This window comes from Channa argus, chromosome 11, assembly GCF_033026475.1.
Source record: "Channa argus isolate prfri chromosome 11, Channa argus male v1.0, whole genome shotgun sequence".
Lineage (NCBI taxonomy): Eukaryota > Metazoa > Chordata > Actinopteri > Anabantiformes > Channidae > Channa > Channa argus.
Genome location: NC_090207.1, coordinates 13,731,688 through 13,757,338, shown reverse-complemented (window position 1 = coordinate 13,757,338; position 25,651 = coordinate 13,731,688). Strand labels below are relative to the sequence as shown.

Below are 25,651 nucleotides of genomic sequence, written 5' to 3'. Positions count from 1 at the left end.
TGTTTTTTAACACGATGGTTGTCTGGGGAGGGTCTGGTCTGCTATTGGTTTACTGATAGTAGAAGATAGATGAAGAGTTAAGGTTTAAACGCAAAGTTTTAGAGTAGTAATGGAGGCTCACTCAACCTTGAGAGGGCTTGAAACACCTGGGAGAGACAGGGAAAGTTAACGCTTTGGCCCTGAGTCGGGGACCTTCCACAAGCTGTCAGTCAGTCTCTGTATTTCAAAGTGGATATTTTCCCAGTGCAAATAAATTAAAACGTCTTGTTTGGGCTGGAAGCAGTGCATAGAAATCTGGTTTATATTGTTTGATTTCATTACGTATTCATTCCATGACAAGCTTGTTTGGAAGATTATGTCTATCTCTGAGCCAGACTGTAAACTAAGCCTACAGTAGCTTCATCTGGCAATTTCTTCATATTTTTTCAATCTATCTAATTATCAATAATGGTGCTATACCCTTGACAAGGTTCCTTCAAAACAATCTGTTGACGTGCTTTTAGTCAAAAAACATCCATGTAGTTAGGGCACCTGTTACCAGGACAAATATGTCCTCTCTGTGTACTCACTCGGCTGTGCTAAAGGCCACCTCAAAGTTCTTCCGGCGGTTGCTGGGGCTTAGGGAGCTGTAGTCAAACGCTTCAGGGAAGAAATGATGGACCAGGGCACAAAACGCCATTCCATTACTCCAGCTGGATGAAAAATTCTGAATGTCCACATGCTGAGAGAGAAGACAAACACAGAATACAGAATAAAGGCAGTAATATATAAATGAAAAAACAAAAAAAATAAATAGAAATGTATCCAATTATATCAACCTCTCTAGTTGTAACCATCAGGGCCAACTCCACTTTACTGGCCAACATTAAAAAACAGCACGGAGCTCACCTCATACGAGCGGGTTTTGGCACGGCACCAGTCAAGGAGCATCTGCTTGATGGAGTTTGCGTTGGGTACACCAAAGCTGGTGGAACGTTGAACCTTGTTTACCTTGGCGACTGCCTGGTTTCCAGGGCTAAAAAAAAAAAAAGTCAAGTTTGTGTTAATATTTACATGATTCCGCCTGGTTCTTTTCTTTCTTTGGTAGCACTACCACTCTGTTTATCCTTACCCGACTCCCTCCTTCTCCAGCTTCTCAATCATGGCTTTGCGGCCCTGCATGGCTGAGGTCTTCGGCATTGTCTGAGCCCTCATCAGCTCTTTACGCCTCTCTGCCTGCCTTCGCTCCAAGGCGGCCAACCCACCGCTGCTGCGAGACGATGTGTCATCCTCACGATCAAATACACTGAGGCAATGAAGCAAGTTAATGTGTGAAAGTGCAGGGATTTAATTTAGTCTAATTTCTGTGTACAACTCACCTGCCCACTTTTTTGCTTGTGTTAGAAGAAGAGGATGAGGAAGTGGAGGAGGTGTAGCTGTATGATTTTGACTGGACTGTTCCTCCTGAATTGAACAAATACACAGACTTATGAAATAAATCGGTTATTAGACTGTAATGTTTACACATTGATGTAAGAAAGTCAGAAATCAAAACACACAAATTACTTACTGTCCGTTTTCTGCACATAACTGGCCTCAAGAACAGTGCTGCGCGTTGACCTGCTCCCATCATCTGAATAGACACAAGCATACTGCAAATTATTTATCCATATAACTATTGTTTTATCAGTTTTTACTTTTTATTGTATTTGCTAGTCTGTTTTCTTCTCTACACAGAAAAGAAAAACTACCAGACTTGGCGAAGCGGTCTGTCTTTGTGACCTGACTGAGGGTGGAGCCATCTGCTGACTTCTCCACCTTCCTCATTACCACCTCACCGGCTCCGACCCCTGGGTGACCTTTCTGTGTTCGCTCGTCTCTCTGCTGCCGTAGCTCCTGCAGACGGGCCTCACGCTCCTTTTCTCTCTGGTCTGGGATGGAGGTGAGAGGAGGAGAAGAGAGATAGTGGAGAAGGTGGACAAATGATGTCAGTGGAAAAAGAGGAGGAGGACAAGAGGTCCTAAACAAACTGACAGAACCTCATCTGACTGCCACAAAGATGGATTAAAACAGGGCTTCCAAATTTGAGGCGATACATTTCAGGATTCTTTCCACAGTACTGTAAAATTCCTCACAGCACACAGGTGGGAGGATTGTAGCTGGGCCAGAGTTGTCAAGTAAAATGTACTGCACAAACATCAGAGATCAAAGAGAGCAAACACAATCCAAGCATCCTGTTTGGAAGACTGCCACATATAGCAAAGTCAGGGTACTGATAATTTACCACCAGTCACATCCAGCTTGTATACATAAGTATACATACAGTGCAGTAATCATAGACATTCATTCTTAAACTGTTAGTTACGCCTGGTATTGTTTGCTATATCTGAAGAAGCTGGGGCACTAAGGGTGGTCTTGGACCCCTTTGTATTCTCAGCGCAACTGACTGTGTTAAACTTTTGCAAATCAATATGGTGAAACCATATGACCATATGGTGAGTGCTCACTGCAAAATAAAATGTTTCGGGAATAATGCTGCAGCACACTGAGGTGAATGTGAAATGCTACACACATAATAAATCATGCATGTTAATAAACATACTGTATCTTTCAAAATCCACCACAGATATCTGAGAGATAAACTTTTTTTAAATATAGTAGTCTGTGATGACAAGATGGTGCACATAAAAATACAAAAGCACGCAAGTAACACTTATGCACACTGCACACCAACCTGCCCTACCTATTTCCTCTTGAGTACATCCCATCATGGCCTCTAAGGGCAGAATAGATACAAACAATGTGGAAGCTAAAATTGGCTTATAGTTTGTGAAGACAGACTGAAAATCACAAGAAAAACTAAATTATAACAATAATGAATGTTGATCCATCTTTGATGATTTGAAAAAAGACATGAAAAAAAATGGAGGAAGAAAATTTCAAAATACAGATAATTGGTTTTCCTTGCTGCTATTACCTCTCTTTCTCTTGCGAAGATCCCTCATAGCTGCACGGATCAGCTTCCTCTCCTCAAAGTCTTTAGACTCATCAAGCTGTGGAAGAAAAAAGGGATAGGTCATTCTTCACACACAGACAGACAGACAGATGGAAACACACACACACACACACACACACACACACACACACACACACACACACACACACACACAAAAACCTTGTTTTGGTGGCATAAAGTGGCATAAGTTCTATTTATTAACCAAACATATAACCAAGCATTAACCTAATACTGAGCTATGACTTCTTCAAACATACCCTCACGTAGCTGGTGAGATTTAGTCTTAATACACAAACTTTGTGTGTTTGGAGCTGTTATTTTTGTTGCAAAGTCATATTCCTTCTTCTTTTCCTTTCAGCTGTTCCTTTTCAGGGGTCACCATAGCGAATCATCTGTCTCCATCATTTAACTCCATCTTCTGCATCCTCTCCTCTCACACCAACTAACATTACGTCGTCTCTCACTACAGCCCTAAATCTCCTCTTTGGTCTTCCTCTACACCTCCTGCCCGGCAGCTCCAACCTCAGCATCCTTCTAGCTATATATTCACAGTCTCTCTGAACATGTCCAAACCCCTTCAATCTGGCCTCTCTGACTTTATCTCCAACATGAGCTGTCCCTCTGATGTACTCATTTCTGATCCTGTCCATCCTCGTCACTCCCAAAGAGAACCTCAACATCTTAAGCTCTGCAACCTCCAGCTATGTCTCCTGTCCTTTCTTCAGTACCACTGTCTCTAAGCCGAACAACAGCGCTGGTCTCACCACCATCTTGAACACATTTCCTTTCATTCATGCTGATAGTCTTTTATCACACAATACACACCTCTTCAACCTGCATGCACAATAATGCTTTCAAATCATTGTAACTTATTTGTGAAGTACCATTTTGTCAAGGAGCTCTTCATCATCAACGGCATCCAGCTGTTCAGCAGTAAGTTTTCTGGAGCTCTCATTGGGTTTAGTCTGAGTGCTGGAGCCGTTGGGGATGACTGGGACTTGACACCCCACCTGGACTGACGGCCCAGTTGAAAACACCGGCTCAGAGGCGTTAACAGGCTCTGTTTCCATCTGCACAAGTCACAAACACACACTATAAGCAAAAGAATACACAACTTGACACAGGACATAGTATGGCATGTATACTATTAATTTCAGACAACACCCAGACTTTGGAAGTATTTCTGATTCACATTTTAAATAGTTGTATATGTGCATTGATACGTGTAAGTTGTGTACATATGAAACAAGGGCAAAAATTTGAAAAAGAATACCAACTACAGCTTGATGATATTTAGGATATTAATAAGCACAAGAGGATTTTGGTTAACACACTGCAGCCATAATAGGCCTTAGTGTGATAAGCAGGCTGCAGAGCTCACATTCTTTCCTCCTTCAAATTATCTCTTTTCGTCCCACTCACCATATCTCATCATTTATTCCATCCTCTCTACCTTCCAGCCATGCCAGAGAGAGTAACAGTAAGCACATAGGAGCGAATCGCACCTGTGCCAAGTTACTGTCCACTTACTTCATAGAGTGCAACTGACACATTAAGTGTCTGTGGTTTGTGTGTCAGACACGGTATGCCACTATTTTTATAAGATACAAACTTAGGAAAAACATTTAAAGCGATCCTTTCTACTGTGTGCACCACAGAAGGACTGGTGGGAATAGTTGCCAATATAAAAAGTGACAGAGCATGGGGAGGAGCTAGATAACCTTAAAAATAAACATTATAGGACATTAAAGTGGCCAGGATATTCTGAATGACCACTCAGAAAACACCTTAAATTTTCTTATGGTGATGAAAGCCTGTGGGAGCCTATGGGCCCTAGCTGTGGCTTTAAGTGCAGATCCAGATATAGCTCAGGCAGCTAGCCTTGTCCCTATCCAGCCCATTGTCCTGGCTCTACAGGCTCCAGCTGGGCCAAGTCTCACCAGGGAGGGACAATGCCTAGCACAGACAGAGATGATCACACAGCTCCGTGGCCACTGTTGTCTTAAGACCAAAGGTTGGCCACTGGCCTTAAAACTCTTTGAGACACAGAGTTCTGACCCATAGGAAAGGCTAGAAGAAGAACTGTTTGACCAAAAAGGAATGTTTTATAAAATAACACAGCCAAACAAGGACTTTAAATTAGGCAATGAGAGAATGTGTGGGGGTAAGAAAATCCAAAATAACCTTATTTCTCCCTTCATATTTAATTCAGTCTGAACACACTTCAGCATCTAAGTCACTGTGGCATAATAATTCATTTTTTGTTTAGTTTTCCTCTAATGGTTGAAGTGCTGTAATACTTTTAAAAACTTTTAAATTCGCCACTTAGATTTGTGCAACAGTCTTTCGAACAACAGAATTGGACATCATCTCATCTCTCCTAGGCCAGTTGACTGACAGGCCCCAGCTGTGTTTGCAGAATAGACAGCAATATGAACCCTGACCCATTGAATAACTAAGCCCAATGCTGTAAATGTTCAGTATCCCTCAAAATGTCAACATAATTATGCACCTGCACATGCACACACACATATACCCACACAGACAGACAGATGGAAACACACACACACACAAACACACACACACACAGGATTTGTTATGGCATTTCAAAAGCAGGCTACATACTGTAGACAAGCTTAGAGATAAGGGCCAAGTGGTTATTTTGTGGTCGGGAAACTATGAATCAACCACTATAATGTGAACGTAAAAACCTTAAATTCTTTTCTAGTTCTGAAGCCAGACATGTAAAGCTTTTATTTTACAGCTCCTTTTTGAAAATGTCTAATGCTAATCCATGTCCCAACCAAAGTGAACACTGTGGATTAGAATAGGGCAATCTATGGGCCTAGATTAATGTTATAGGTAAAATTTGGTCATTTGTTTTCCACTGGAAAGTATATCCACTCAACAGAAAACTTGCATGAGAACCTCACACTAGCCAGGACCTTATAAGAAACATATGGTGTTAAAGGTTTGGAACACACCTGGTACACTGCAATGATGCAAAGATAAAATATGTCAAAACTGAATGACAACAGAGATGATCAAACTTTTCAAAAAGGTCATCAGGTAAAGACAGAAGAGCTGTACCTGATTGTTGTTGCAAGAAATGTTTGCCATCAGAGAAGGAGCAGAGAGGGAGCGTCGGGTTGCAAAGGTGGGTGGGTGTGAGACAGGTGAAGGCTCTGAATTCTGCGAGGTGCTTGTCCAAGTATATACAGAGTGCTGGGGGCATGATGCAGTGCCCTGGGGCATGCTTGTTGAGGTATCCACATAAGTGCTAGTTTGACTGTCCTGGGTTGCACTCAAATGCTCGATCTTAAATCTTGAATTGTCAAATCCAGTTTCATGGGGAGTGCAGGCTGGAGGATCACTGGATGATGTTGTAGAATCATCCGATAGAGTTTTATCTTCACATGGAATAAAAGGTAAGTATTCTTTACTGGGCAGTAAAGGATTAGAAAGCCCCATCATCTGGCAGAAGGTCTCCACTTGCCTGACCAGTCTTTCTTGCTGAATCCTCAGCCTCAAGTTCTCTTCCTGCAAGCTGAGTTGGGCCTCAGCCAGAGGAGCCACCTGAGCTGCTGCTTCCTCCAAGTGAGCATCCACTTGTTTTCCAAAGGCCTGCAAATCACTATGAATCTCCCCTACTACACATCGTAAGGTTAATTCAAAATTCCTCTTGCAAAACGGTTCCTCTTCATCCGCAGCTTCTGCTTGAAGCAGATCTCCAATCACCTCCTCCAGGCCAGACTCAGCACAAACACTATCAGGGCTGCCCAAAGCCTTGGGAGCCTGTGAGGCAGGGAGGAATTCCAGGTTCACCCCAGGCATTACCAGACCAGCTGCCACTTATGTGTCCTGCAAACTAATACTAAGGTGTAAGATGTGCAGAATCAAAATGGTATTTGCCTTATTTGTGCAGGTAGAAGGTATCCTCTCTGTCTCTTAGAGACCTTCCAAAATAATACACTTTCTTTATACTCCCAGTACACCCTAACAGCCAATGATCACGCAAGGAATCCTATTCCCCAGGCAGCAGTAAGCCCACCCCTTCATTTTCCGGTGTTGTGGACATTTATCTCCTGCCCAGCCATTATTCCACTGAGCCAGTCAGTCCTGAGGCACTGGTGGTGGAGTCAGAGGGTGAATGGAAGTGGCAACAATTTAGAAAACCTCCCCCTCCCTCATTTGAATTTCCTTTTATTTGGAGTCCTTGTCCTTCACACCTCGATTGGCAGGCAACAAGGTTTTTGATGTGGCTCTAGGTGTATGATGAGTTGATAGTGTTACACATTAGCGTTCCATTCCTCTTAAAATTGCTTAGTGAAAAAATGCAACTGTATCCTATTTAAACAGGTCAGTTGTGTTGCACGAGTGAGATTGGAACCAGATCTCCACAGGAAGATCAGTTCATGAGTGGGAAAGTATAAAGGCCATTAGGGGATGGACTTGCAGACTAGTGAGGGCTAGCTGGGGTCTTGTACTCCGTGGCTTTGGGCAAGGATGTTGACAAGAATGGCCCTTCCAAAGTTTAAGTTACTTACAAAGCAGCAGGGTGTCCCTGCTAACGCAGAAGCTTCAAGATCTTCTGTGTTAAATCAAGAGATCTCCAAGAGCACTGACACAAGTCTTTGTGTCCACATTCTTCATATTTTGAGAAGGACAAGTATATCTTTGAAATGTTGACTGATTATTTGCACACTGCAGTACATGCAGAAAATGTTTCCAATTTGTCCAAACAGTACACGAATCATCTAATATCAAAATAATCAGGACTAGAAGTGGAGAACTCTATGACAAAGTCTAACAGTAGTCTCTTGTGGGAATTACAGAAACTATTCCTGGGAAGAATCTGGCCTCGAGGGAGAGTCGAGGGAAATGTGGACTGACTACACAGAAAGTGGGTCTAAAACCAAGGTAAAGCTTTAGTTTTACCATGCATCAAAGCACAAAAGCTTTTACAGTAAATCGAAGAGATTTATGAAGATAAGGAGCAAAGTAATAAAAAATGGCTAATAGGGCTATATGTACACATACACTACTCTTTTCTGCAGACTGCTGATTATTGTAGCAGAAATTAATATAGTAATATGAATTGTTCTTATGTACAATGTTGTTGTGAACTCTGTTGCCATTTATGTAAGAGAGTTTCCAAAAATAATGTGTGCAGTTGCATGCAGGGCTCAAACAAGGTAATGCAGGGATTTCAGTTAAAAGAACATAAATAACAAACAGGGTAAAATCTTTTGGAAATAACACATCAAAGCCTTCTCTCCCCAGTTATCACTCCAGTCTGAGGATCAGGCTTTACCTGTGACACATGTGCACAGTTGGATAACCAGCGTGTGTCTTGGAACAGTAGTATGTTAACAATGGGGTCCTTATCTCTCTGGGACAAGGAGACAATCTGTCACTGTGCCTGTGTGTTCATATTCATGCAGCAGCATTTTTCCAGTTTGACCTGGGGCTTGTCAGTAATCTACAGAAAAGCAACCGACTATCCTGTCATCACCCTGATCATAAAGCTCTGGCATCGTCCAGATTTGTGTCAGAGGCCGAACGCAGCAGCAAACGTCGATAGCTGAGATAAGCAGGAGCAGCTTCGATGACTTGAAGCAGGAGGAACCAATAATCAGCGGACTGTCCCTGCTGTCTGAAACTAAGTCGCTTCACTGCACTCAAGCACCATGGTCTTGCCATCAAGTTAACTCTGTCTTTTTATTAGGTTTGTCATTATTTTCATCTTAAATATGTATCTCTGTTAAGATTCAGATAGTAATTTATAGGCAACCCACTGCCTCATCATGTTTCATTTAATTACTGGGAAAAAAAAGAAAAAAAAAGAACTGAGGAAATAGTAGTGAAGGTAGTGAGTCTTAGAGAACCACAGTGCAACCCAGACCACCCAAACAGATAAAAGCCCCAGACGGGAACCAGTGGGGTCAATAAAAAAACATTAACAACACTAAACAGGAAGTGCGTATACCTCACTCTTGCTATAATGAACATATAAACTGTAAAAAGTGTTATTTTAACATGAGCTTTCACACAACCTTGAACTTTGATTTAACTGGGGAAAGTCAGGTAACAGGTCGTCTCAGGATCAGCCTAAAAGTAACTAAGCTACATCCCCTGGTTGATGCAAACTAACCATGTCTGTTGCTGCTTTTACAATGTCATTAGTGACACAGGGTCCGTCTTTGTGTGGTGAACTATCAGTCTGAGTCAAGAAGGTGGTTTATCATTCAAGGCATTCATCTTAAGGTTATGCAGTGATTATGTAGCTATATGAATAACAATGTGTGCTACATGCCCTAGTGGTGCAATTGCACAGTCCTGCCTGGTTTCTTCCATTTTGCAGCCAGTGTTAAGGCCATTGGCTTAACCCTCATCCCCAAGAGTTATGAGTAACAACAGATTTAGCAAGATAGATAGTAAGATAGTAACAATTTAAGGCTCTGTTAATCAACGGTGACTGACACATGGAGCAGCCTACAACTTTACTGGTGGTTACTGGAACGTGTTCAGGAAGGGAGCAAAGACTTTTTCGCAATCATTTAAAATACATATTTTTTAGTAATATCATGCGTACTTACGTATGTTAGCACTCATAAAACATCTTTACCTGTGTGACACTGTTATAATGTTGCTTAGTCAAGTATAAACCATCTCCTGTAGTATGATTTTCTTGTTAATGCAAAATGCTTTTCCTATTAGTTTCCTACTAGTTTTACTTGGTCCTATGTTTGTGTCTCTACAAGGAATTAAGTGATGAAGACTGTCTCGCTCCGACGACTTAAGTCCTTACAGCCTCTTGAAGCATCCTCCAAACCCTATTAAACTGACTCCTTTATCCCATAACCAGATTACCACAGCGATCAACACTAGGGTTGGAATACACAATCATTAAGGAGTAAACAGGATACAACTTGTACCTCCTCACCCTCTCAATCCCCCTACTTGCCATTCACAATGACACTTCCTTTCATGGAGGAGTAAGGAAGTTAAAGAATGAGGGCAAGGGGGGTTTAGCTGTTCTCCCTTACGTCCAATGTTCATCTGGACACCAAAGGGGAATGGCTTCTGACACCATTCAGCCCAGACTCATACCCCTTTAAGCCAATAAGAGTGAGCAAAAAACTGCATCAAGGTTCAAGCCTCCGCAGAAAGATGAAGTGATGAAGAACTTGTGTCACTATGTGTTTTAATGCAGCTGGACAACCAAGTGTGGATGAAGACAGACAGGTGTGATTTAGAATTCATTTCCCAAATAATTCTCGGTGGGCATGGCCTGCTGAGAGAAAACAAGGAACGCCCGGAGAGCCTCCCTCCCTCTCCTCCTCTCCTTCACATACCCTACAAGGACAGATGTGACTGGCTACCCACTCTCTGTTGGATAAACACTGCTCTTCCCTCCTCTCCCTACTTTTCTCACACTCTGTCTTTCACTGTCCCAGTTTATTCACTTTTCAGGCCTTCATACTGTACTGGTGGTGACTACTGGGACAGAACTTGGCGAAAAATGCCAGTGGAGTTTATTGAAACAGCTGGACATGAAATAGGAGATGAAAACAAAACATTCATCTACAATTGAAAGGGACCAGAAAGATTTTTAAGCATGTTCGACAAATTCTGTCACGTTTCTGTGGAGCCTTAATGTTATTTAACTTTTCCAAAATATTTTCGTGAGGCAGGCTGTACCTTGATGGAGGATCCAGAAGACAGGCTGCTTGAAGATATCTTGAATGGTGTTGCTCTTAGGCCAAGGGTCAACTCTAAAAAAGATACAGAAAAGACACATTTTTACTTGAAGCATTTTTCTAAAAATGTAAACTCAGGTAAATTTATTCAAGAGCTGTATGAAAATAAAGAATCAAAAAGAATGCCAAAAAAGGTCCTGGCATCTACATGCATGTAGACAGACAAGTGTGCATGGTCTTTGTGCTGGTAATAGCCATTAGTCAGTTGCATAAGCTGTCATGATATCATAAACAAAAGGAACTGATGTCTAATCAAAGACATGAGAAAATGTAGACGACGCCACCTTTAAAATAAACAGCCCTTTTTATTTGCCTCCTAGAGGACACATATGCACCTGTGAGGGGGCTACAAGACCTGTAAATACAGGATTAAAGCACAACATCGCAGCACAGTGTATACATAAAAAGACCTTTGTAGGTGCTTTTTAAAGAAACTGGAGACACAAGCAGACACTGCTCTCCATCAGTGGGAGACAGGCAGGTTCCCAAAAAAGGAGCCCAAAATCATTAAAGTAAATTGAGCGGAAAAGAAACCGTGTGACCCTCGTAAAAGAGCCCAGCGGGGCTGCCAGAATTTGTCCAAGTGGAGCGGGGGGGGTGTGAGTTTGGTTATAAGACGTGAGGAGGATGTGATCACACAGGTTCAGCTTCGGTCTAAAATAAACTGTTTGGGTTGGAGGTCCCGGTTGCTGGGAAAAGCTGAAACTTAAGATGTCTTGTTTGGATAGATCGTACCAGCAGCTTCTGAAATGGACAGAATCATGCGGTTCATGTTTTTGTTTCATGCAATTAATGAATCACTGCTGGTACTTCCTGCATTTTGAGTATCTGCTATACTGAGGATTTACTTTACAGAAACATTTATATTTTGGACGCTGGCCCACTTTTCAATGTTTGTTTAAGACTATGGAAACTCAAGTGTTCTACGTATGTCTCACTGTAGTTCCATAACACCTACTAATTAGTACCTATTTTAAAATTAAAAATTACAAATGTTTTTTGTGTGACATGACATATTAATGAAAAATATACAATATTTATATGCTATTATATTATTTCAGGTGACTAATTGTATTTTTAATTGCAGCACAGTAACATTTAGAGATTTATAGATATTTGAAACAGTCTCCTATCAACCAATACATTCACTTCTTATAAAGCTGGACAACATCTTTTCTTTAAATCATTCTCTTCAGGCACCCCGGTGGTCTTGTATTTAATGGGGCCGACAATGAGCGGAAACATCCCTGAATCATGTTTTGCCAGCCGACATGTTTTTTCATCTCTCATTCCTTGCACTCCTCCTACTGTGGTATCCACCAAGTATATATAAAAAGGTAAAAGAGAGCAACAAAGGTCTCATGCTGTGTTGAAACCATGGATGTTACACAAACTGAAAAACTGAGTAAAAACTGACTTTGACTTCATTTAAGGTCATATTCAAACAAATGAAGCAAGTCCTTGTTTGTACTGAAGAACACAATTCATTGTGTGGATTAACGGGCTTATTCAGTTGCACTCTTATTGTGTAACAATATTACTATTCAGCTTGGGCTGAGACAGCCCGCTGTTTTTTTTACCCCATTATATTGTACATTCTGCTGTTGACTCTTCACTCCAACCCCCTCTATACCGCCATAACAAGCTCTCTCCATAACAAATGCCCTAGTCTTCTATCCCCACTCAGCCATAAGCTTTGCTTGGCCTCACAAAAACCCTTGTCATCATCCCACTTGTGACCGATTCCTTGGTGCCGGTCACCTCCCACAGCAACTGGGATTTTATCATGATCTAAGGAATAATATTAGCAAGGAAAGTCAAACAGTGGCTGAATTAATATTCATAAACTTTCAAACAAAGTGGAATTCAGCTTTCTTTACTACACCAGCTCCAAAGAAAGTTTAATGGATTCAGGTGTGTTTTGCTAAAAAAGCACAAACAATCAAAGACAGTCAAAATGTTCAGTTCTTATACCAACTATAAAAAAAAGTTAAACAGCCTATTTGAGCATTAAGTGAACTACAGTATGAGCACTTCTTGGTGCTGCAACGTGGATGCTCCTACCTGCCCTCTGCCCCAGAGCATTAGTGATGCGTGGGGTCATGTTGGTGATGGGGACAATGTTGCTCCTAGGGGAGGATGTAGAGGAGGTGGTGGTGCGCCCATCCTTGATCTCAATTGTGAGGAAAGTCTTCATGTCCGGGTCTGCTTCTTCCTGGGAGACCTGCTGTCCAGCTGCTCTCCCTAGAGTCCTTTCTTCCTTTGAGCTACCCGAGGCGTGCACATCTTTTTCAGCTGGATGCCTTGTCCCACCCACGGTGTTCTGCAATTGGCTCACTGAAGACAGAGGTTTGTTAGCCACACCTCTTGGCTGAGGTGTGGCCTGACTCTGAGATGCGGCAGAGGTGTGAGATGTGGAGTCTACACGTGGTCTTGCTGGCCTGTCTCCAGATGTGATGGGGGATGCTGCAGCATGTGTAAACAGCTTAGTAGCTCTGGGGAGATTTAGCTTGTCACTAGAGATTGTCCCATTCCTCAGAGGAATTTTCTTCAAAGCTGGGACATCTGAGCTCTGGCTGGGCTCTGTGAACTTGCGCATGCGGTCACGTACAGAGTTAGAGCGGATAAATTGCTCCAAAATAACATCTTTCCTCTCAGATGCTGTAAAATATAACACAAGAAGAGAACTGAACTTTAGAAAAAAAAAAAACTCAAAAGAACACAGATACACCGAGTGTAGATCCTTCTTCTATTCAGGCTGTATATTTTCACACTTGATGTCACTTGCTCTCTCCATTTCACCCTTCACCTTAAAATCGCTCTGCAAATCCCATCCCTCTTTTAAAACTCGTCTCTCTAAAGCCCCTTTTCAGAGATGAACTCTAGAGAATGTCAGGAGGATCAGGTCCTGACATTGTCTGGAGTTTCCCTTTCCGACATGTAACCAACATTGGGAGTCTGTGTGAGATGTGATGTGATGTTTTAACATGTGAAGAATTACTCTGGGTAACTGGGCAAGGGGTGGTGCTTGGGCACTTCGAGGAGGGAAGGGACATGACGTATTGGACATGACCAAAAACAAAGCTGCAGAAGTGTTTTGCTTTGTAATCTGGTCATATACCACAGAATCTCTTGCTGTTCCTTTTATTTGTTTGACGATTTCGAGGTCTGCCCTTAACGACAGAAGTTCTTCCAGTCCGACATTGTTGCTGTGTTTGTATGAATGAATGAATTCTCTACCTTGGGTTTTTGTATCTGCCCAGTTTAGGGGCAGGACATGGATGTCATCAACACTTCCACTCACTCATGGTGACTCCTATGGAGTATTACCTCCCCTATTTACAAATGAGGTTGAGTGGAGATAATCCGGAAATTGCACTAGGGAGCTAGCTGGGTAAAGTCCGGGTAATGTCAGGGCCAAAAGACTTGAGTGTTTGCGTTCACACATACACACACTGGAAGTCTCGAAAATGACTGAATTCCAGTGCATGTCTAAAGGAGGCTTGTTCCAGCTTGTTTATTTTGCTTGACTTAACATCTCCCCTTTCACAGTTTTCCGTTCCTAATTTTTCGACTTTGCAGGACACGTTTCTTCCACTCATGGATATTTTTTCATTGTCTGATCTTTATTGCTGTCAGTGTACAAAGCTCACAGTTTGGCACAGACTCTTAAATGGAAAAAACACAGTTATTACAAGAGAAGCTCTTCACTGAAGTCATCTCAACAAAGAAAATAAAAGTGCTGCTGACGAGGAAAACCAGTTTATAGTACAATAAGAAAAAGCACTGCCTATTAGAAAGAGTTATACACCGACCAGCCACAACAGTAAAAAATATTTATAGCTTATATATAGCTTATATTTGACTGTATGTTTTTATAAGAATATAATTAATTCATAAATGTATCATTATGAATTAACCACCTGTCAAGACATTCAATTGTTAAATCAGCTCCACCTTTACCAAAAGGGAACTTGATGCCTATTTCTTATTAATTACTGTATGTTTTGCCATAATAAGACATTGTTCTCATAGTTGAGTACTTTTACTTTTCTAGTTTATTAAAGAGTATATGATTATGCCAACATAATCAAACCACACAATTGTTTCAGTGGTAAACATCTTTTAATGTAGTAAATTAAAAGTTTAAATTCTAGAAAAATTTAACGTTTTCAAAAACTGTTGTACATTCCTAAGGGTTACGTAAAATGTTGACAATCTGCTTCATACTTTTACTTAAGTAAAAGATTTGAAGTAGTACTTACAGTAGAAAATGTTTTTTTAGACCAGTACTTGCATTTTTATTGTACTTCAGTACTAGGTTTGTGTACTTCTACCACCTCTGCACACAGTGTATCACATTTTGGTGCAAATGGGACTGTAGCCACAGATTGCTCAGAGTGGCAATGCTGACCCTTGTGTTGTGGGTGATTTGTGTATATTACAACATAGACTCTCCCCAGCCCCCCACACACAGTGATACCAATGGCTGTGATTTTCTACCAATCTAACATGAATCTTATATTAATATCTTAATAATAGAGTATAGAGAGTTTAGAGCTTATGTTAATCAATCGAACCATATTCAAATAACAACTTTTTAAAACAAAGAAAGTATTGATCATTGGTTTTCTTTTTAGCGCTAAATAAACTGAACTAGTTTCTTACCAGAATTCTTTGCTTTGCTGTCAGTGAGGGGAAAACCACTGTTAACTGTTATCTAAAAAGGAAAAAAAACAAAGAAACAGAACAATCAGTAGGGGAAGTAGAGGAGATTGAGGGTGAACCTGCATTGTGTTGCTACACTAAACAGCTATATGGGGCAGCAAAGGACATTTGTACTGACCTAGAGTCTGCAAGAATGGCTGTGGTGACAACTACATACAAACACGGACCTACGCAGTCCTAAATAGAGAAACAATTTTTTTTGTTTTCATTATCTAACATTCGCACATAACATGTTTGGAGTGAAGTGGGGCTCTGTTCCATTTTTGGCAGCAGGAGCCATGATAGGCCCCTGAATGTTTACATGACTCTCAGGAGACTGAGCATCAATGCAAATTGCAGGGAACAATAAAAGCAGTCTGGGGCGAGCCTTGAATAAACACATTTAGAGAAGTGACACGATGGCGTCATGGTGACCTGAGTATAGGACATGTTGCTTAATTAAAAGTCAGTGAAGCCACAGCAGCTCTGCATGCTTCTGTGTACTCTGTAGGATGAAGAGAGACAGAAGCTCTGGCCCGTGATGCTGTCTATCCCTGTCTGTCAGCAAGTGAGGCTGAGAACGGGCTGACTTGAAGCAGACACACTCAGGTACACAGTTTGTTTGTGTAGCCAGGTAACAAAAGTTAAACAGCTCCTAGCCAGAGCTCAGCATGTTCTGCTTATGGATGCTGCTGTGACCTGGGTGTCACAGAAGAATGGCATGTCAGGCTTTATTGTCAGGAATAATGAAATGAAAAGAAGGTGAGAAGAAAGCTTGGACTGCTGGCCCTGGACTGTGGTTATGTAGCTCAACACCTCTCTCTAGTGGTGCATTTACAATAAATAATATGTATTTTTTTATTGTTTAGCTGGCTTAAACTGTTGTGACAGATTACTGAAAAAAAATAACAAGGTCTTACTAAACCTGCAGAAGAGCTTCAATTTGGTTTTCAACGTCTAAATTGAAAGTCGTTATTTACAAGTTCAGATATGCAATTGAATAAAACTGCAGATTTACAAAATAGAAATGGAAACTGTAGTAGACACTGTACCTTTTGTTTCTGAAAGTCAACTTTCCCCTCGGCATTGCCATTAATCAGGCCATTTGCAGGGTCACTATGTGATAAGACAGCACCATCAGGCTGCTCCTTGTCAATAAAGCAGTGATGGTTGGACTGAGCCAGGGAGCTGGATGGACCTTGGCTTCTGCTCTCAGTTTCTGAATCTGTGCTGGAAGTTGAACCACTACTCATGATCACCTCCACCTCCTCCACTGAACCCCTGTCTTCAGAGGACATATTTACACTCAGGTCAGATGTTCCTGAGTCAGTCCGTTTCCTTGACAAAAGACCAATGCTGTCTGAACCCCCAGACTCCAAACGTGGTCTGACCCCAGAGTTGGAGACATCTGAGCCTAATCTTTCTCTGACAAAGGACTGAGAGCTGACACTTCGCTCTGATGCCCCAGAATCTAGTCGGCCGCGGTGGGAGGGACTCTGGCTTCTGTCTGAGGCTCCAGAGTCCAGCTGGACTCTATAGGCTGAGCCCAGACTCTTCTCCGATGCCATGGAATCCAGATTGGACTTGGAAAGCACTGAGGTTACACTGCCGTCTGAAACTGGGGAGTCTGACCTTTGACGGTGTGACAGAACCTGCTCAGGCTCTGTGGTCAAAGCTTCTCTCTGAGGTTGGATCAACGGAGGCCCAGAGTCATCTTTCGCCAGGTGATCAAGAACCAACACCATGCCTGAGTTGGAGCCTGCAACAGAAAAATAAATAAAGTATTAGAAATACATGAGCAACCAAAATATTTGCCTTTTGGCTCTTCTGATTTTGTCAAACTGAATAGTTACTATTCTTCCTTTCATAGTAAAGAGGGTCTTGCTGGTTGTGAACAAAGGAAGCAAAAGGAGGTTGAGTTAAATACTGAAATGATAGAAATGAAATGCTTCCGTGAAAATATCACTTAGGGTCGCACGTGGAGACATGGGGGGATGTAGGCATTTCCTCCAGACTGGCCTCAGTTCCTGAGCCAGATTTCTGAGATTGTGTTGGTGGATGTGTGTAAAGGAGAAAGGGGGGGGGGGTCATTAGAGAATGGGCGCATGTTGTACAGAGACAGGAGGAATTGGGGGTTAAACAGAAAGTCTTTTTAGTTGGAGATGCCAGGACTTTGGAGGCAAGTTGACTCTTCTATAAGGTGGTTATGTTAGCAAAGATTCCCTCCTCCTTCTGGTGCCTGTATCCAACTGTTTGTTCTTCAGATCAATCAGAATGTGACCGTTACCATTAACATGCTATACACAATGCAGAATAATGCAGCTTTAATCTAAATCATATGATAAATGCTGTTTATTCTCCAGTGTGCCTGGGAGACCTTCCCATGAAATATCCCACTTAGTGTAATAAAGGTGTGTCAAGAATGACCTCCAGTGCCATTATGGCATACAGGACAGTGGAGCAGCAAATACATTGAATATTCCAGCAGCCTCACATTGAAGATTTAAAACAATTATTGAAGATGGAACTCGTCTTCAACTTCCTGTGCCTAACTACCTTCTATACTTGCACTTGCATGTCAAGAAACATGGCACTTTGCTTTTAATGTCTTTTCCTTGACTTTTTTTTGCTTGCTTTGTACTTAACGCTTCTGCCAAATGACTAAATGTAAATATAAATGTAAATGTAAATAAATGGGCAGTGTACAATAGGCTAGAGATTGGAACTTTCACTCCGCTTTTTCCAAGCTGCTTCACGGCTCGCTCTCTCCTCAGGAAACCACACTCCAAACAACACAGCAGTGCCCACATCCTCCCCTGGTAATAGTCTAACATCTAACACACCCACACGCACACTCACACACTCACACACCCACCCACCCATGGTGCTTGTAGTGATGGAATATATGAGAGTGTGCCTGTACACACATAACAAAAACAGCCACATCACATGTACAAACAAAAACATGGAAAACACTGCAGCACAAACTCACTTTGGACCAACCCTGCAACCAAATGGATGCACCAAGTATGCATGTCTGTCATTTACAAACCAAATCAAACAAGAACTCTAGTCAACCGGCAGCCACAGCAATCTTTGAGAAATTTAATTAAACAGGATCTAGGGTGAACATCCACAGCTTCATTTAAAGCGGCTGATCTTTTTTTACTCATTAAGTTGACTGAATTGTGCATTTTTTATAAATGGCAACAAGTTGTTGATGTAACAAGCCAAATGATTATATAATACAGTCTGTGTTCATGATGCGCAATTTGGTCAATATATGGCTGCCATTCTCACATGTGACACTATGAATGGTTCAGCAGACAGCAGTGTCTATATCTATCTCTGATGAATGATGAACTAAAATAAGAGCCAAAACATATTGCTTCTTCCACAAACTCTCACATTATTGTTCATGTTGTACTATTCATAAGCTGTCGTGTCCATTGTTTAGCCATTTCTGGAAAAATCCCCACTGGTACTAGATAATGAGAGGCTTGCCTTTTGCTTCAAAATAGTACACTCTGCTGCCAAGCATTATATAGTAAAGCACAAAGTTTCTTTATACTTCTTTTACACTGAAGCAATGACCCGATTAGTTTAGGTTTTGCAGTAACATAATTTTTTTTTTTACATAAGCCTTTCTGCAGTGCATGATCAAGATAGATAAAAAATTGACATATAACCAAAGTTATAATTCCGAGGGGTTAAAGTTATAGTGATTCATTCTCTATGTACCATGAATGTCTACAAACTTTAATGGCAATCCATCCTGTTGTTGGCAACGGAGATAGTTAAAGTGCCGTCCCTACAGCAATGGTGCAGCACAGCTAAATACAACATTGCAGCAACCATTAAATTATGTTAAAATAGGGGGTGCTGAGCAATTTGTTTTTAAATTTCCATTAGGATCATTCAAGGCCTGTGGTTTAGCATAACTTTGTGTGGTGATAAAGGTGCAGACTATGGGCTTTTCTTAATTTGATGTGAAATTAGTGTTGTCTAACTTGAGCAAGTTTTTGTCATTTGAGAACTTGAGGCACACATTCCACTGAGACTTTATAAACATTTAATTTCTTAAATCACAGCTTTATCAGGTAGGGTTTGCACTAGAAGGCAGCCCAGATGGGCAATGGTCACTGAAGTAAAGTATTTACAGTAAATATAAGCTTTTGTCTGAATGGCAGTGGTATGCATTTGTGTTTTGTCCCTAAATGTTCCAGTTAATCTCTTATTTTCTGCTACTTTCACCCTACTAAAAGCACAAGAACCATTGGGCCCACCCTGGCTAGAGTGTCCTGTCCCAACCACAGAAATCCTGTGTCTCTTTTGACCGGTGTCCACTTCCTTTGCTTTTCTCCTAATTTTTTCACCGTAGCTTCACCCTGATTTTAATTGTAAAGAAGGGATAAATCAAGAACAGTGGGAAGGTTGTCAGCCACATCGAGCAAGTTTTACTTCTGTTCTGGTATCAGGTTTATTTAGCAGAGGTGTGGTTGTTGGGTTTCACTCTATTTTTTACCAAAACCCCACCACCAACCCCAGGTCCAAGAGAAGAACTAAGGCAGCCAAGTCCAGGGCTGACCAGACCACACAGAATGACATTATTATGGACCTCAGCTTCAGGCTAAGTTCAGGTCATCCAGGCCTGAGCTCAAATAAAAAGGAGAAAAATACTTTCATCTTCAGCCAATGATAAGCAATGTTAAACTTGGTGTGCTGTTTTAAGGGGAATGCCCAATCGGTACTTTACCCTTAAGTGTTAAAAAAGGACAAATCATAAGCTGAATTATAACGTCAATGACTCATATACAATGCACCTTTGTCACTGTAGTAGCCTGCAAAGTTTTAAGGATTTAAGAGAACGAAACACAATCATTGTTTCTTAAAGGCTTGCATTCATATCTCAACTTTATTAATGTTTGGATAACAGTTTAATGAACTTACTTCACAGTGAGTGACTATAAACAGTTAATAAAGTCCAATGAAGGAGCTTAAAGAGCTTTAACCAATGTGACCTTCTGACTGCCACCTCAGAAGAATGGCTCTTTTGGCTCACTGTTTTGCCAGGAGGAGAAGAGGAAATTTCTCTAAAATGTTTGCAGTCCCAGATACACGCAACACTGGTGGTCAGTGTTGGCTGTCAGTTATTAGCTCCAATCCAAGCCTACCCTCTAGGTGTAGTAATATTTACAGTATATACAATGTTTTAGATTTCAAAAAATCTACGGGACTGGACAAAAATTATGACAGTGTGAGAGTAATAACATGTCCTGCAGGCAATACAGTATGGATTAGTATTTAGAAACTTCCCAGCACCTAAAGAGCAGTCACATTCAGTTCTGTAGTGTACGTGTTTCTTACCAATCCTCTGCAGCTCTCTGCTTTGTTGTGTCTGCTGGCCACGTAACTCACAGATCTGAGATCTGATATGTTCTCGTTCACTTTGACTCTCTCGCTGTTGGTCCTGTTAAAGAAAAAGTTACACACCATTAATGCAATACTTCACTACAGCTTTAAAAGTGCCATGCTCTTTCATTTTGCAGGTCACAATGTCTTCTGCCATTTCTTAGGACAGCAGGCAGCCACTGCCACACTGCTAATGCATTCCTCTGATCAGAACAAGAAGGAAAAAAAAATCTGTTTTGTGTTCATGTATGTTTTCGAGGTCAGCTGGTGAACACAACAGCCTTATTTTGGAGGTTGAGGTCAAGTGCTGCAGCCATGATGAGAAACATGTTTGATCAGCTGGAAAAGTAAAGATCTGACTTCCACTGTATATGTATGGTGGTGAGAGAAAAAGAAAAAGATGCCCCAAGTGCCAACATATAACTCCAGAATTGATTAATCAAGACTTGAATCTTCTTTACAGCCTCACTTTATTATGGCAGCTCCTACACAAGGTTACCTGCAGGCTGACTGTCGTAAAAATTGTACCTTTTCTGCAGCACTCTCGTCTTATCCTGCACTGATGGAGAAAAGTCACAGCAGAAACGAAATCTAAGAGGAGAAGCACGAGTATTTTGGCATATGGAGAGGAGACGGGAAATGTAAGAAGGGGAGGACGAAGGGGGAAAGATGTCGGTACTACTGTCGAGCCTCTGGTGCCTGACCTTGAGCTACTCCACAGGAGAATCAGCTGCATAAATAAGGCTCCTTCAAGCACGTGTGCACACACACTTTACAACACTCCCCCACATATTCTTAATCCCTGGCACTCTGAAGACTCACAAAACTTTTCTATTAAAGGGCAAAAACCTCCAGTGTGTGGAGCTTCAGGTGGTTTGCATCAATTCCTTAAGGAGATTATGTGCTCTGATATAGTTAAGAGCTTTTTTTTTAAGGTATTGGGGTTAAGAACAGTCCAACAAAAGTTTGGGTGGTTCCTGAAAAAACATACAGGACACAACCTCACATACTGAAAATATAATCAGATTTACACCCTACACTTACTTCAAAAAACTTCTGAAAATGCATTATGCATTAACAATCTTTAAAGTGAGAAAAGAAAGCCCACACCCACACACCACAATCAGTCATTTGTAAACAAAGTTATTTTAGATAAAAGACTGTCACAATGGTCAGAAGCAGTGTGAAAGTCTTAAAGCCACAAGTTTGTATTTTAAATGGCTTTTAATCAATGGACTCTGATCAGAGACTGCAGTGATTCAAACACAAACATTACTATAATTGAAACACATGTCAAGCAGAAGTGAGAAAGGACCTAAGACTCTGCTCTGTTGACTGTGACCTTAGCCACCTTGAGCAGATTACAGAACAGACTGCCACAATTGCTGAAGAGAAAATGTAATCAGGCACAGTCGCAGGAGACTAGAAAGGTAAATCTGGGATTGCACTGATCAGGTTATAAACAAAGACACGACTAAACTTAGATTTTTTACTTAAAAAAAAAAAAAAAAAGACTAGATCTTTTACTTAAGTGAAGTTTTGTTACTGAAATAAACGATAAGAGGTCAATTTGTGTCTGGGAAAAAAATGTTAACAAGAAGCTGAATAATTAAAATACTGTATGTAAAGCTATATAGAAGGTGAACCAGGGTCACCTTTTCCAGGTTCCACTTTTCCATATGAAGCAAAAATAGTGGCAGCTCAAATCTAGGTCATGTTAAAAAAAGACCAGGTTTTCAAGACAATGGTAAATCTTGATCACACAGACTGGGGCACCAAAGATTTGCAATGTGCAATGCTCCTTTAATGAGACATTAAAGTGTGTGATGAGGATACTAATCGATTTCTATAACTCCACAAATACAGTGTAATAATGTGAGAAGTTACACGCAAAATGTAGTCACTCAAAGAGTCATCGGCGGGTGGGGGGCTAATTGTGTGTGAGACTAACTTTTTCTTCAACCACCCTTTCTTTCCTTGTCCTGTGTCTACTAGGAGTCAGACAGACAGCCATCATTTCACAGATCCCACCAAACCACATGGAACATATTTCTCACAGACATTGAGGCAGAAGGGAAAAAAAAGGGAAGATAAAGCGAAACGGGAGATGCAGACCAGAGCTCAGGAACTGCCGCCAGCCACCATGCTGTCATTAGTGGCTTCACTCTGGCCCCAACAGTCAAGACCTGATAGAGTGGAACCAACATTGACACTGTCCCAGTCCAGCACTCATCCGGATCATTCATACTATCTGGCCTCAGGAGCTTGTTTGTGTCCCCCTCCAATTGCAAAATCTCAAACTTGTCAACACAATAACAACTGTCCTTTCTCATGACCACAGCAAGGCGTGGGCCTTCTCCACTGAACCCTCAACTCCACACACACACAAAAAAACAATAAGGCAGAGGCCAAACCATCGCTGAGACACACACCTATTTCAACCAGTTCAGACAGCTGGCGTCAGCTATGGGTTAGCACACTGGGTTACAGTGCTCCAGTTTTCCATGAAAGTTTCATCCATCACTCCACTGGCGAGATCAGATCATTTGAGGGTCTTCCATGCCTCCACGTGTAAGAGAGAAGAAGAAACCCGGCAGCTTGTTTTCCATTACTGCGGCCCAAAGAACCACATGCTCAGTTTTCCAGTGACCGAAATACAGTAGCTTTAATGAAGAAGCAGTCATCTTAGTATCTCCTACAAAGTATGCAAGTGAGGAAACCAAAAGGAAAAAAAACCTGAGCCTCTTTCCCATTTTTACTTACTGCAAATCATCACATGCCAGTCTAAGCTTACTTACTGGTCTCATTATAAAATGGATCGACAGTACTTTTTCCCTCCACCACACTCCCTCAAATCATCTTTCAAGTCTGAAAAACCCTCTCCATTGCAAATGCTGGGCCCAGTTTTAGGCAGTAAAGCTAGTGTTCCCTCAGGTCTCTTCTTGCAACATGTTTATGATGAGATCAGAGAACAAACAAAACTCTGTCTGCAGCTGCAATACCCTCCCACCCTCAGCCTACCTGAGCTCTCCCAACACACCTAGATGACGTGCAAACCTTTAGCATCAAAGATAGAATTCAAATCACTCACATCTATAGTAAAAACATTAAACAAAGTTTATCACAAATATTTGACATACCTTTACTGCATTTATCGTCAGTATTTGTCTGATGCACCAATTTCATGTCATGCATCATTAAAATTTCATCTACATTCAAAAATTTAACTCGTCCAATAAATAAGCAAACAGTGAAGTACCCAACAATAAACCATTAATTAAACAAACCTGAAAGGTAAACAGAGAGGCAGGCACATCCCATTCTTCACTTAAACATAAGTGGGAAGATATCTAAATGTACTTGTAACAAAAGACAATGAAAGTCAGAGAAGACCATTTGGTCTGTGACACACGACAGCAGGAAAATCAGAGTGACATTTACCTTCTCTTCACTGGACTGACTGCCTTTCTCCCTCCCTCCCTCCTTCTCTCTCTCTCTCTCTCTCTCTCTCTCTCTGTAGTAACCCTTTTGGAGTCAGGACGTCCGCTATTCTGCCGCTCTACTCCACACACCACAAGCCACTCCCTTCCCCTTTCTGTGTCACCAGGGATGTGACCCCCACCACACATATACTCTCACACACTCTTTCCTTGGGTTGGCTGTTTGACACATTAACTACTGACACCCTGCCTTTCTTTTGACCTCTGTTTTATACAATTTTATCGTAAAAAGAATAAGAATCCAACTCTATGTGCATTATACACAATGTTTAAAGTTCTTTTATGATCTGTTAGAGTTGCCGTTCTCCCAAATAAGCAAAAGGAAACTTTTACATTATCTCAGGGGTGCCTGTTTTTTTCTACACAAGTCATTGAGTTAAGTTTGTTTGTTCCATATTATATAATGAAGCAAAGGGCAGTTGTTGGTAAACAGTTTGTAAAGGCAGTCATCCACGGAGCACAGGGTCAGTAGTTCGATCCCTGGTCCCGGCTATATGTCGAAGTGTCTTTGGGCAAGACACTGAACCCCATTGAGCCCATTCCCATCCCTAGCTGTGCAGTGCTGGTCCAAGCCCGGTAGAAATTATAGAGGGTTGCATCAGGAATGGCATCCGACGACAAAACTCATACTGTACACAGTATGAGTGTGATTGGATGTTGTGAGGGCATATCTAGGGCCTCCATCTGCCATGGGACAATTGTATGCAGCTCAAAGAGATCCGCTGGTGATGTGAGTGGAAGGAGCCCTGCTGCTACTGGTTAATGTTGTTGTTGGCCATGTCCCCATTCCAGCGCAGACTACATTGCTGAGGCACAGCTGGTGGGTTGCCTTTCTGTCTGTATGTATGACCCCCCTCCTCACCATTCAACCCCCCTCCCTCATTCATCACACCACCTGTGACTCACAAACCCATCGTTGCACCACTCAGATGTCTTCCAGGAAGTGAGGTAAAAAGACTTGAATGCTTAAGCATCCTGTGACATGAACATGCTATCATCACTTCCTATCTTTGTATAATACACACTCACGCACACACACAAAGGAATGCACACAAACACACGCTTCAATGACTGTAACAGCCTTTAATTATTGCCCTTTTATATCACTGTGCTAAGAATAAAGGTGCTTTCACAAGAAGCACAGCGCTGTGATAATGTATTTTTTTTACAGATCAGTAATTTAGGTGCTTTTTCATTTTCATCAATTCAAGTCATCAAAAGGTTTAGTTACAACAGTGGTGACCACACACTGTAAGAATTACCTTTGTTTCTTC

The 25,651-nt window shown here is 41.5% G+C and overlaps 1 protein-coding gene across 11 annotated transcripts in view; it reads right to left on the bottom strand.

The window, feature by feature from the left end:
* Nucleotides 1–25,651, bottom strand: part of smtnb (smoothelin b) — a 44,684-nt gene that overhangs the window by 3,530 nt on the left and 15,503 nt on the right. For 3 of the 11 annotated variants that reach the window (XM_067521073.1, XM_067521076.1, XM_067521077.1), the window contains exons 6-19: nt 20,833–20,935; nt 16,518–17,224; nt 15,427–15,478; nt 12,823–13,419; nt 10,700–10,773; nt 3,880–4,065; nt 2,957–3,032; nt 2,714–2,755; nt 1,731–1,910; nt 1,550–1,612; nt 1,359–1,443; nt 1,112–1,285; nt 889–1,015; nt 570–721 (exon numbers count right to left, since the gene is read on the bottom strand). In XM_067521073.1, the coding sequence (XP_067377174.1) occupies nt 570–721; nt 889–1,015; nt 1,112–1,285; nt 1,359–1,443; nt 1,550–1,612; nt 1,731–1,910; nt 2,714–2,755; nt 2,957–3,032; nt 3,880–4,065; nt 10,700–10,773; nt 12,823–13,419; nt 15,427–15,478; nt 16,518–17,224; nt 20,833–20,935 (2,618 nt within the window). Of the gene's footprint in view, nt 1–569; nt 722–888; nt 1,016–1,111; nt 1,286–1,358; nt 1,444–1,549; nt 1,613–1,730; nt 1,911–2,713; nt 2,756–2,956; nt 3,033–3,879; nt 4,066–10,699; nt 10,774–12,822; nt 13,420–15,426; nt 15,479–16,517; nt 17,225–20,832; nt 20,936–24,164; nt 24,303–25,651 lie in introns of those variants that run through there. The other 8 variants (XM_067521074.1, XM_067521079.1, XM_067521078.1 and 5 more) reach the window with 4 other exon arrangements.